Genomic DNA, 13,748 nt, shown 5'->3' on the forward strand with positions numbered 1-13,748 from the left:
CAGTAAGTCGGAGAGAAAACTTTCTTCGATACCAATAAAACATCAGAAGACTAAGAGAAATCCGAGGAAAACGTTACGCCATGACAAATGGCATTCAACATGGGTTACTCAATAGACATTGGTACTGCCTTCCAGCAGCGGTTATTCGCTGTCTAAAACCTAAATTATGTATGCGAAAAAAATTATCTTTGCCTGGCCCTACAATGATGATCAACCAGATACTGGTCTTCTCTTTCTTTATTCTCTTATCATGGTTTTCTTGACCTCATCTTTATTTAATCACTCAATACCTATTGTTCGTTTTAATCCAGTTTTCATTTTTAACTCAGGTAACATAATTGTAATTTTAATCCGTTTATTAAAAATTAATTTATACTTACCATATGTTTTCAGAATAGTAGTCACAATTTAGTTTGACAGGAGTCTCACTCATTACTCAACATCTTAGTAATTATGATATAATCAAAAGAACTAACATGAGCAGAAAAGTATGATATATTCTTGTGACAATAATGAAACATTATTATCATCTCCTCACACAGGAATTTTCAGTAACAAGTACTGTTTCACCCCACTGTTGTTACTGTCTGTGTTCATCTAATCAGATTTAAGTATACACCATTCGTTTACTCAAGCTCAACCTGGTATGTGAGTGAGAAGACTGAGAGTGAATGGGAAGCTGTAATGGGCAATGGATTCACTGTGTACAGTACTCACTGGAATATATATATATATGTCCCCCGGATATTTACGCCAAAACCTTCCCAATCTCAGTAAACTTTGTCAGTGGACAGTGTACCTAGCTCAATATATGTCACCTGTCATTTGCTTCTGGACCAGCAAGCGTGTACGGGCATGTATGTTCGCCAAAAATATAATTTATCCCTTTATTAATGAGTCGTCCTTTTTAAATTCAACTGACTAGGTCAAGTTTATTGTACACAACTACGTGTCTTTTGAGAGATATGCTGTTTTCAAGGGGTGTTTTGATTCAGACGAGCGACTCCTTTTTTTAACCCTTCTGAACGTTTAATTTTCCCACCTGGACGTTAGAACTGATTGACAAGAAAAGAGTGCACGTCGTAATAGTTCTTATGATGCTGAGGAAATAGGAATATCTGTACCTTTTTTCTGTATAAATCTCGTTCTTCTTTCATCGATGAATGTTTGAGATACAACTTGATCGTTTGTGAATGGTTGGTTGAAATCCCTTGTGAGCGGAAACGACAATTGATTACCAATATGATTCAGTGAATTACAATAAAACATAACACTTAAACACAATAATCATATTACTAAGTTGAAAAACTTATGATTAAACTATAAGGGTGTCTGTAATATGAGTGAATAGTTGGCCGGACAAGGTTGTACCAAAGTTGACAAGAAATTAGTGAAACATCTGAAAAAGTTTAGAACTGTTGTTACATAATCTAATCATTAGCATTTTATAAATGTTAATTTACGACAGAAAGTGAGATAAGTATTAGATATAGTATTACTCGGATATATTAGTCTAATCGTTCGATCATGGGTAGCATGATCCGGAGATTTTAGCAGGCGTCTGAAAGGCTGAAAAGTTTTATGCATGACCACTGGCACCACAAATTTTTCATTGACGAATTTGGAGATTTTTCCATAGTTTGAACAAATCATGGCTGGCATATAATTAGAACCAGATTTGTTACTAGACACGCTAGATATAATCCATGGGCCGAGTGAAAAATAAGTTTGAACACTCTAGACAATCGATTTGAGAACTGATGATTTTTTTCAAACGATTAACATTAAAATTCACTTGGTATTATCTGGTTGAATCTTCCTATTGATATTTAGGACTGCAATTGATCAGTCTCTTATTGGCATATGTGCATACTGTGCCTATTGCCCCGACACAGCCTTATTTCACAAGCATTTTTAGACAAAGATAGTGGCTAGCAGTGGAATCCAGTTTGGCGCGCGTTTCGTCCTATTCGGGACTCGTCAACTGGATGTACCTGCATCTCAGTCCTGTTGATGTTCACTCTGGGACTCGAATCCAGTACCTTTCGCTTCAAACATCAATGGGAAGATCCAAACAAACAATACTAAGTGAATTTACACTTCACCCCATTGCACAAGCAAGTGGCTATCAGTACTCAGTAGCTGAGTGGATAATACGATGGCGTTTGAAGCGAAAGATACTGGGTTCGAGTCCCAGAGTGAACATCAACAGGTCTGAGATGCAGGTACATCCAGCTGATGAGTCCCAAATGAGACGAAACGTGCGTCCTGGATTCCACTGCTAGCCACTATCCATCTTTGCTCATAATGATTAACATTAAACATTAGGAAAATAATTTTATTCAGTTATTGTCGTTTTATGTTCAGAAATATGAGTATATATCACTCAATGTGGTTTATTTACTGTTGTGCTTGATATTTCAGCTTGTAATATATTTTTCATATGTTTTAACATATATGTCAAATCTCCACTCATCATAACCTCAGTTTTAGTGTCAGTTGAGGTGAATAGAAATATTAATTTTACAATATTTGCATTTTGTCAACATCTTTTTAATACTTTTATGTATAAAAGAATATGATTGTCTATCACATGATCTACTAATGACGATATATTTCACTCCAATATTATCTCTTTACCAGTGTTAATGACCTTCTGAAACACAGTCAGGAATTCTCCGATGTATACCAATGTCCAGTGTATTCCAAAATGAATCATGCAAAAAAATGTATTCTTTAAAGGAACATAGAAGTTATGTACATTAAAATATGTTGATAGTTAAGATCATGAATCAATTGAAGCTAGACCATCATGGAAAATCTGGAAGAACTGGACGGCCGTTTTCCATGGTAGTCTAGCTTCAATTGATTCATGATCTCAACTATTAAAATTACTATCATATCCACAAAACCCCTTCTGATAATAATTAACATATTTGTTTAAATATGTCTCTAATTTTAGTAACCATGTTGATTGTAATGTATTTATTTATCTTTTTCAATAATAAACATAATCGAACATGGAAAGTAAAATTTAATACAGTTTGTTCTATTTCAATCAATGATTTTGACGATAACATGAATGGACTCATCAGTTGAAGAACTAGTTCGTTTTTTAAATGTTTTTCTTTCCTATAATACCCAAATATCTGATAAATGAAATCAATCATTTTGAAGTTAAATCTCCAGGTCACTATTTTTGTGATGTGTTTTTTGAGGAAACAATATGCAAAAAAAGTAGATGTATCAACAGACCTTCTACTTTGAAGAATTGATATTGAATAGAAATACAACACCTTGAATACTCTTAGAATTAAATTTTTTTTAAATTATTGATTATTATTATTAATGGTTAAATATCATTATTAATCTCCCCTATACATGATTCATTCACTTCCAATTGGTCCCTCCCTATTAAGTCTTACTAATTTTTCACAAAATTTAATCTTCCACTTGATAGAATTGTAATTGCACTATCATATCTCTCTCACTCTATCTGATCCATATTTATTCTGATCACAGATCTTCACTTAACATATATACAGATTCAAGTTAACATTCTATATAAGTCATATCAATATTAAACGACGTACTTTGCCTTTAACCTGGCCATTTTCTCGGATTATTAATTTGGATTATATAATTGTAGAACCTGAAGAGAGAATTGATCGAAAAGAATATTCTTCGTTCAAATATTAGTCTTTGATTAATGATGGGGATCTTTAAACGATTAAATACTAGTAATTTATAAAGCATTCGTTTGAATATCCCAGTTTAGAGTATTCAGATTGAAAATTTTGATCTGAGAGTTGACTGAGTTCAACAAATTATTAGTTTTTGATATATACAAATAGCTTTAAGCGAAAACCTCAGTTAGAGAGGTTATTCCTTGTAAATAAATAATGATTGACATACGGTACAGTCGAAATTGTTTATAATTTACTAGAAATGTATTATAACACCTCATTATTTGTATTCGACTGAAATTTTTGTAAATTATAAACATTCTATATAACAGTCTACATCCATCAACGTCATTTCACTTTTTAACTGTTCATTGACTTCATAAAATGATCGTGAAAAGTTACATCTAAAATATCTGGAAAAATCATTTAGAGGATAATAAGAAACTACAGATTATTGACAAAAATATCATTTTAAACTATCTATACTATCTATCTATACTATCAAAAGCGTAGTCACTTAGAACTTATGACCGATAAGCAAACAAAATTCAATCACCTTTTTAAGTTTACTATGACCATCGAAATATAACTGGGTTCTGGTAAACATAAATAGTAATGGTGAGTCCAAAATGGGATAAAAACTGAGCCAAGACTCATTATATTATGGTGAAGAAGACTAAGGCTTATTAACCAAAGTATATATATATATATATATATATATATATATATATATATATATATATATATAACACTTGGTTCTTCTCTTTACATCAACGAAACACTAATTTGCCTTAAACGAATATCTACACTAGATACCTTTTCAGTGTCTATTCTCATGAACAATGTTTGTTGAGTAGAATCCCTAGTCAGTAACATGGTGATTCAGAGTGAATAGCAAGTATTCCTGAAGCCATTAGAGAACCAGTTTGACCAGATATAGAGTTTGCATAGGCAAAGAATCAAAATCAAGTCCAAGATTATCCCAATGAGTATGAGGCAGATGCGTGTTTTCCATCCAATTGTTCCGCAGGTAAATCAAGCCTGGATGAATCACATGTGTTAATTACATATACCAATGCATATCTTTCTGTGTACTCTAATACGAATAATAAGAATATATATCATAATTGTCATGCAAGTCAAATTCACATTATGGAATACCTCAAACTATATATCAGTGTTTATCCCCGAATACTCACATACAGTAATCGAAGTGTGAGATATAAGAAGATAGTGCAGATTGGGAACGTCAAATTGGTTATAACACTGCGACGTAAGGACTCAACACTATTTCGTGGGGGAGGATAGTGTTGGAAAGTCTATGATTTGAATTCTAGATAACAGTGGTTTCACTGCACAACTGACATGGTGATTGTATATAATTCCAGGACTCATGTGAATCTCTTCCAATTTCGGTTCCTAATTCTAATACTAACGAGTGCATTCTAGATAATACAGAGTCTACATCCAATACACTGTCGGACAGACCTAGGGAGAATTTAAGATGAGGACGTACAATCAATTACAGACCCTTACACTCCAACTTAAGCTGTGGCGGATGTGGTGTTTGAATGAACCAATTATTACCTTCTATTGATCACTGTTTTTATTTTGAATTCCAAACACAGTACATTTGTGCGCGCTCATCTAATATTTCTTGATTAAATTGCGTTATTGCTGGGATTACTAGTTCATACTATAATTTAAATACTTCTGAATATTACAATTAGCATGCGCAGTAGAGGGAAAGTTATCTATGAATTCAAGGTTGGCAATATGAAATGAATAAGGTTAACGAACCACATACGACCATACAGAAGTGGAGAAAGGGACGAAATCATTACGGAAATTCATATGCCTCTGAATATGTTGGTTGATCGACAAACAAAAGCAGTGGATAAAAGAACAGAACCATCCTTAAGATCACAACGGATTTGAATGAACTCTAATTACGGGTTTTACCAATGATGTTTAAAAAAAGCAGGTATTGTAAGAAACGATTTATCTGTGGGGTAGATCTTAAAGCTATTTTTCTACGACTTAGCTTATACTTATTGATTGGATGTTTATTCAGTATTTTGGTCTTATTTTTTTCTTATTACCATAGTTCTAAGCTTTTACTCGAACTGTAATTTGTTGCCATAGCATTTCCCAAGCATAAACTAGGACCTATTAATTGTGTACCCAATATTCCATTTTTCCTATCATTAATGCCGTTGTTCTGTGTTAATACTGTCGCCAAATTGGTCTGCTGCGTGGTCTGGTCTTGTAGGTATATAAATGAATGTCTGAAATATAATAACCAGCCTGGAATGATGGATATTGATCTTCACTTCTTCCTCTTCGTTTAGGACTAGTTAGTATTGGACCAACATCTGGACATAGAGTATCAGTTTTCCTGGTCCTTGCTGCGCGTTGGTTGCTTTAGGTAGTCTACATGTACTGGTTGGCTGTAGAACACAACACAACATAAAGGATATATACAAGGCAATCAACAGTATTCGCCATTATATCAGATTTATAAGACAATAAGAACTGAACAACATTTCTAACTTTGAAATCAAGATCGATGGAACTGATAATTTGTATTGGGAAACACTTGAGCACAGGAAGCCAACATACGTGAATTAAATACTGAACTGATACAAATAAACAAGCAACAGTTAGAGAAAGCCGTGTCAATGGATTAATTATTATAGCTTACACTCTGTCTTGATATTAGGGTAAAGTAGAAGAAAACCGTTTATTGTGGGAACGTTTGCTAATTATAAACTAGTAGTGCTTTCCATAAACCAGGTTCTACTATATACAGGCTACTCTCAGTACTTGTGAGATGTTGAACAGTTAGATACTTTACCACGTACTATTTTATGAAGACATGACATTGTTAATTATACCTAGAGATTCCTATTAGCGCTTCCCGCCTTTTTGTATATTAACTATATTACTTATTGATATCCAGTAGTTCATTTCGTTGTCTGTCATTTCCGAACGTATGACTGGAGTGTTCCTCCAGTGTAATAGTTCTCAGTATTTGTGTTCGTGACACTTAACTCATCTAATTACATTACATTAACGTAAAATTTATAACGGTCAGGCTCACTTTTCGGGATTACCAGACATTTGTTTAATCATAACAGTTTCTACATATGATGTGTATAGCTTTATTACCTGATATTGATATAATTACTATGTCATTTAGTTCGCCGCATAATTTTCGTAAACTATTCTCACATAAATTTTGCAGAAAATACCTCTCCTCTGATTTTAATTTTATTTTTTAGACACCCCTTGAAGTGAGATTAGTGGACAATATACTGTTTTTAGTGACAGTAGTATTTTGTATACAAATACCTGACTTTTTCCGAATCTTGTGCAAAACTCAACTTCCAAAATGACATCGGCCAGTGAAGTTATGGCTGTTGTCAAGAAAATCACTAGTGATATTTTATCCTCATTCTAAAAACAACAGTAACCAGATTAAATAATTTTCAAATATCACTACTTAGTAGCTTGCATAAAATGCAAAATGACATGAATAAAGTATTGTCAGTACGGCTAGTATGATAGATTAGGAGAAACTAGAGAAAAAGCATGGCAAAAATTTAGTTGCTCACTTCCACCCCTATCGTTCTTAAGCATCCATGAATTTACATAAACATATTTATTTATTTAACGAGGTAATATTTTTAAGAATAAATTTCCTTTTACAATAATGAGAGCTAAACACCATAATCCTTATTATTCATCACTTTTTTCAAACAGAGAAGATAATTCGGTGAATCTAAACGGCGATAAATATCTTTCAACATTGGATAAAAAGAAGACTAGTGTACTTGATATTTTTCCATCTTACAGTAGTTTGAAAGTTCTACTGGTTCTAATTTTATTGTAGCTAGATAGTGAACGAGAACACAAGTGGATACAATCGAATGTATGTGAATACAAAACCACAAAACGTCTTAGTAAAATCTGAGAACCATGTAGTAATTACTTCATTTGCAAAATGTTCATTAATTGTCTCAGACTTCAATGCCCTTTAGTTTCCACACTAATTATTTTCTGTTCTCGTTCTCTTTTCTTCGACCTTCTTAACCTTCTGACACCAGACATTTCACTTTCGACCTATGATACACACTACTTACATTTGTCAACATCAGTAGCACACACCACAGCTAGCTATTAGATCATGTTCTATACTACTGATCCAGAATAGCTAGTACACATAACTAAATTATATAGAATTATCCATAAAACATCTATACTTTACAAAAAAACGTAAAATGGTGGGGAGAAAAAGCAAAAGAGCTTAAGTGTTTATCTGTAATTTATTTATTCACTACACAGACAATGAAATTGTCCCATTTAAGTTTCCGCTGTTCGAAACATCTATGTAAATACGAGAGCGAATTTGCCAATCACTGATCGAGACTAATCTGATAGAATTATTTCCACATACCAAACTTAAGCTATTTTACCAGTCAGACCATCAAGACTATATAACGACTCTAAATATTTCCAGGGCTAAACCATAAGGATCTGGTTGGTATCTGCTGATCTCAGGTTGGCTATGGCCTCTACAACTTTGCATGGGTTTAGTAACCCAATGTAGGCCTTTTATATCAGCTTTTGATGGGTAGTGAACGGATAGAGACCATTCTAACAGTTCGATACCCTTCCTCTAATCGTTTTAGTCATATGATCCAAGATTAGATCATAATTTTGTTTCTTCAGGAATTTCTACTAGTAACTGACTTTCGGACTGATAATCCCAACAGTTGACTAATGTTATCCATCGCTATTTCTTTTACTTTCTTTGCCTCCCACTGCCCGCGACCTATGCGCAAACTTCCTATTAATGTGTATTTACATCTCCCTCGTTTTTGATCGTTTGAACCTTCTAGTAATGAACTTCCACGTATCAATTAATTTGCTAGAGGCTTCTAAAGACCACTGTTTATTGCTAAATATTGCTAACAGAACTCATTGCCGTTTCTATGGCAAGCTCCAGATTATCTCAGACTACATAGGAATGAACGTCCTCTCCATGGTCGACTAAGTGCCTACTGTTGAGTCGGCTTCCGAGAACTACGACGGAGCCTTCAGAGGCTTTAAAGAAGCCAAAGAGTTGCCAGCCAATCAGAACATGATGGAGCTTTCTAGAATATCAACGTATCATGCTATTATTGGACAGTAGCGTAATATGTCTTCTTGTGGATTGATTCAATTATAATGTTGATTTAACAAATGCTAATATCTATAAATACCTGTGATTTTCTGTACGTTTCGATTCTTACCAAAGGATCACTTCTCCAGCTTTTCTGTCTTCTGATTTGCGACGGCGACGTTTTAACGTTCGAGTGTCGTAGTTGTAAACTGTACTCTGCGTTAATTAAGTAGCGAACTTAACACCTACCCAGCTCTCCAAAGACATTGTTGGCAGTTTCATTGTCAAACTAGGGTAGGCAGGCACCTAGTCATATTAGAACGTGAGTGAAGTGCGAGCATATGCTCCAAAAGAAGCAACATATATCTAGTGACTCTTTCTTGTGATGAATGATGAAAATGGGTAGTCTACCCGAGTCAAAATATGCCTAAGTATATCATTTAATCTCATGAAAGTGCTTCAAAACAAATACTAATGTCTCTTCTTAGTTCTCCCTAGTGATCTTTAGTTTTAAATCTCATATTGGTTACTAATTAAACCCATTCCTAATAGTGACCAGAGATAGAATTACAAATGAATCGTAGATTCAGTTAGAAATGCAAAATTAAAAAATATAAGACAAAAAGACATAACAATTACATTGGATTCAATATAAAAAGAAAACTCGTATATTTGTTACATTTCGATTATTTTGCATAAACAACATATTATTCACTTTTCTTTTCTAATTCAATATGACTCTTAACTGAATTCATTGTCCCATTGATATTATTTGTGTTGTTGGACGACTGTTTAGAACGTGTTTTACCATAGGTCTGATCAAGTAATAAACCAGAAAATATTAATACCGTCCCTATCCACTGGCATGTTGTCATACTATGACCAAATAAAATAATTGAGAAGAGAACTGTGAAAAACTTTCTTGTTGTAGTCACAATTGAACAAGTTAATGGGCTGAAGTTTGTGATCAAACCAAATAGAAATATCTGAAGAGATGGCGGGAGAAAAACAATAAGACAAAAAGGCAAAAACAGCTTGTAAATCAAAAACATAATTCAAGATGGTATCTGTGTGTCTAATATAAACGAATCATGATTAACATCCAACAAAAACTTTGTTTTATTCAGTGTATTCATATCATTTTCCTAAAACTTTGATAGGTGAACTAGAAGACACTCGATCACTGTCAAGTCAACAAATATACCATAACATGTCAATTATGAGCCACGTGGAATCCTTCATATACATAAGTCGGTTTAAGCTACTGCATAAAGCCAGCACAACTAGATGAATTAACCAAGGCGAATGTCAAAGTAGTAGAATTATTAGTAGCATACGTGAGAGTATAGAATACGGATAGACAATATTATCAGAGAAAAAAGTGGGGATCTACAAAATAAAAAAGGTAAGGCGAACTTAAAAATCAAGGTTTGAGAGAAAACAAAGTATAAATACGTCTGTGGTGTTATTGTGGCTGATCCCAAGCCGTATCACCAAATGTCTTCAGCAGCTGATCATGGTTACTGCGCGGACCCTAGCCAGGTAGATTTTAACAATATAATCAGAAACAGTGTAAAATGTGGTAAAAGTGTACTTTACTTCATATGTGCACACTGTGAGGAAATCAATACGACTAACATCAACAAAAGTCAAAATAATAAAACTAATGGAAGTGGTAAGCTAACTAGCATAGTGAAAATGTGGTTGAAAATAAACAAATTTACGGAATGAAAATCCACTGTGGAAAAGAATTGTAGGATAATAAAAGTCGAATACATTTGAGCTATTGCATCTGATCTCGACTCACACTTTTATGGCAGAATAGTTAACAGATAATTCATAAACTCAGGTACTTTAGTATGTTAAGTTCAACTAAAATTTATAACAATGAATAGATTGCAATGCTGATTTTACTTGTTTTATGGGTTTCAACTAATCAAAATAAATGTAATCAAAAAGTCAAGTAATTTTATGCTTTGATCCTCATAGTTTAATGTTGCAGTATTACAAACCGAAAGCATAGTTCCGTCTAACCGACACACAGACTTCGTAACTATGCCAAAAATGATTCGGCAGGATCACTCTTACAATGAAAGTCGAATATAAGTACATATGCAAAGGAGAAATAACCACAAATATCATAATAAAGTTCATCAAACGACTGCCAAGTAGCAACGAACTTGCTTGATTGTCAGATTCTTTCTCCACTATCACGGTTTGTGTTGTTTTCTAATTGTCACTTCATCATTACGATAATCACGATTTTTCAACTCCTTGAATGGTCCTGAAGAGCTAAACATTTGTCTTTCGATACACAGTCTTACTTCAATATTGTTAAACCACATGCCTTTAAGCTAGTCATCTCCCACAAAGAAGACTTTGAAAAGATTTATTATTAGTATGCACAGTACCAATCATCCGTATATTTAAGCTTTAGGGCATCTTGAGATAGTAATATTACCACGTTTTTACTCTGAGCAAACAATATAAACGTGTATAAAAACATAAAGCATTTCCTAAACCTACTCTAATGCCTAACTGGTTATTAAAAATATAACTAACCTGGCCAACAGCACTTGTCAAACCAAAAATGCTCATGTCGTAAAAAATATGTGGATGACGTTTAATAAACTCCAAGAACGGTGAAACTTCTCCGGAGAACACAATCACTTAAATAAGGGGAGCATATGGAGTAATTTTGGTATATTTTAAAACCAAACTTGACAAACAAAAATATAACCAACTAACAAGAGATTAAATGTTACTTTTTAGAAGTAAGACAAATGAAATATTGGGTGACAAGTTGGAAAAGTATTCTTAAACCCAGTGTGTATAGTGGAGAATTGACTGAACCAACTTGGAAACTGGGAGCAATTTGAATGGGTTTGGTGTGGTAGTTTCCGAAAAATCACAAAAGTAAGAGTAAAAATGGACTGAGAGATTAATGTGTAAATATAACAGTTATGAAATATCAAGTTATTAAGGACAAAGGGCAAGCTAAGAGTGAGTAAACTTATACTACGACTCGTCGGATTGCTTTAGGAAATATTTATCAAACCAACCACGAAAAGTATTCCGTCTAAACGAGGGCCTAGCAAGTCCAATAGGTGTATCTCCACAACCTGATAAATGGATTATAGTTAATTGTTGTCCTCTGCATGACTACATTGCTTGAACAATCACTGATCAGTACAAGAGTAGGTTGTAAACTAAGCAATCGACTGAGCTATAAGAAACAACACCTACCAAGTTCAAGGAGCAAAGGTCAGATGACAATTTGAATCTTCCTGAGTTATTCAGACATTACTGAAATATAAATGATGCAGATAAAAACGTGATAGTTTACGTTTGGTTCCAGTCCTTTCTGACCACACACTGTAGATTCGAACAGCATTATACAAAGGACGAGTCAAATAACACTAGTGATTTAGCCACTCTCGCATGTAAATGTTTCATTAGCAACATTAAAGATTAGTCCCGTTACACTATATTCAAATCCTGTCCTTAAATTTAACAAGCTCCCACGTTGTAATTGATCATCGAGCTTTGAAATGTATATACCCAAGTCAAGTCAATAATCATCTGCTGCAGTAAAATTAAAAGTGAATTTACAACTGCGTGCTAATGATATGTATGACTGTAAACAAATGAGACGAAAAAGTCTTTTGGATAGTATGTGAACTTTTTAACAATACTTGTTTAAAAGCAAAACAACCGCTTGCTGATAAAGCATGACACATGATGGAACTATGTAAATGTCAAAAGTAATATATATATATATATATATATATATATATCAGTATTCTTACCTGGCACTAAGTAGATGATAGACCAAAGGTTCATATGCATCATTAGAGTGTAAGAACCGACGTTATATTTTTTAAGTTCTTCTTGGACTCCGCCAGTAACACCATCGAGAAGTAACGAAGATATCTTAAAAAAATAAATAAACAAGTAGAAATGCAGTAGTATACCAAAAGACATTCTCCAAAGCCGAAGTAGCTGGCGGAATCTCTCGTTGAATGCCAATTGAACATGAAAAGTGCTACACCGAAGGAAATCATTGTCACAAAAATGTATTTCTGCAAAGGATAACGCCGTCTAGCTAGCAATACACTCAGCAGCATGACAGGAATTGGTTTGATGGATTTTCCTATAACCTATACAAAAGTTTTAACAACACGATTACAAACCTGGGTAGGATAAGAGACATACTTAAGACTTGTGTTACTTGTGTACATTGCGGTAATATAACTAAAGCCACAAATGCTAAACTTATATTCCAAGGAAGGAACTGATGACTCCGGCCAAAACCGAAGGGCTAATGACATCGTTAGGTGATGATAAATGCAAATTTACCTATTAGTGAAAATATGAAATTTATCATACACTGGAAAAGCAAGAGAGAGAAATAGAAATCAAATAACTCCATTCCAGGACCATACTTGGTTTTTGTGCTAACAAAAACGATTACATACGTGAAACTAAACTAGCTCACATTTTTTCTTGGTAAATGCCATACACGAGGTAAGACAAGAACACACCTCCGGAGCGAAAAAGAAGAGAATATACACCTAACAAAAGCATCGTAGCTTTTGAATAATTACAAGTGACAGATCACTTTTATCGAGACAGTAAAACAAAGACGAAGTTATAAATTTTGTTAAATTTAACATGAACAGGAGTTCTGTATTCAAATCCTTTCTGGTCGCTAGATTTTTTGTAATTTTATTTGCTTATCTGAGTGATCACAATTATTTTGTCCAGAATTTTGTCATATTTCCGACAACATCCATGCAAAATCTCCTAGTCCTCATGAAGGTATGTAAGTTTCGTTGTACGATAGATCTCTGAAGTTTTTCATATTGTGCACTTCGAGGAATTATTTGTAGGCG

General features: G+C 33.8%; 1 protein-coding gene across 1 annotated transcript; it reads right to left on the reverse strand.

Moving 5' to 3' along the window:
• Nucleotides 1-9,448: 9,448 nt before the first annotated feature.
• Nucleotides 9,449-13,429, reverse strand: Smp_171120 (putative udp-galactose transporter). Its single transcript, XM_018796104.1, has 7 exons — nucleotides 13,352-13,429; nucleotides 13,213-13,310; nucleotides 13,047-13,174; nucleotides 12,828-13,013; nucleotides 12,663-12,786; nucleotides 11,416-11,522; nucleotides 9,449-9,839 (listed from the first exon to the last, which is right to left on the reverse strand). The coding sequence occupies exons 2-7, from the start codon at nucleotides 13,283-13,285 to the stop codon at nucleotides 9,561-9,563; spliced, it is 897 nt and encodes a 298-aa protein (XP_018650350.1). The 5' UTR covers nucleotides 13,286-13,310; nucleotides 13,352-13,429; the 3' UTR covers nucleotides 9,449-9,560.
• Between the last annotated feature and the right edge of the window lie 319 nt (nucleotides 13,430-13,748).

This window comes from Schistosoma mansoni, chromosome 2 (assembly GCF_000237925.1).
Source record: "Schistosoma mansoni strain Puerto Rico chromosome 2, complete genome".
Lineage (NCBI taxonomy): Eukaryota > Metazoa > Platyhelminthes > Trematoda > Strigeidida > Schistosomatidae > Schistosoma > Schistosoma mansoni.

Coding starts and splice junctions, on each gene's coding strand:
- Smp_171120 (XM_018796104.1), bottom strand. CDS start 13,285: ATGGAGTTATTTGATTTCTATTTCTCTCTCTTGCTTTTCCAGTGTATG. Junction 13,014..13,046: donor ATGTCTCTTATCCTACCCAG/GTTTGTAATCGT, acceptor ACTTTTGTATAG/GTTATAGGAAAATCCATCAA. Junction 12,787..12,827: donor GCTTTGGAGAATGTCTTTTG/GTATACTACTGC, acceptor TATTTTTTTAAG/ATATCTTCGTTACTTCTCGA.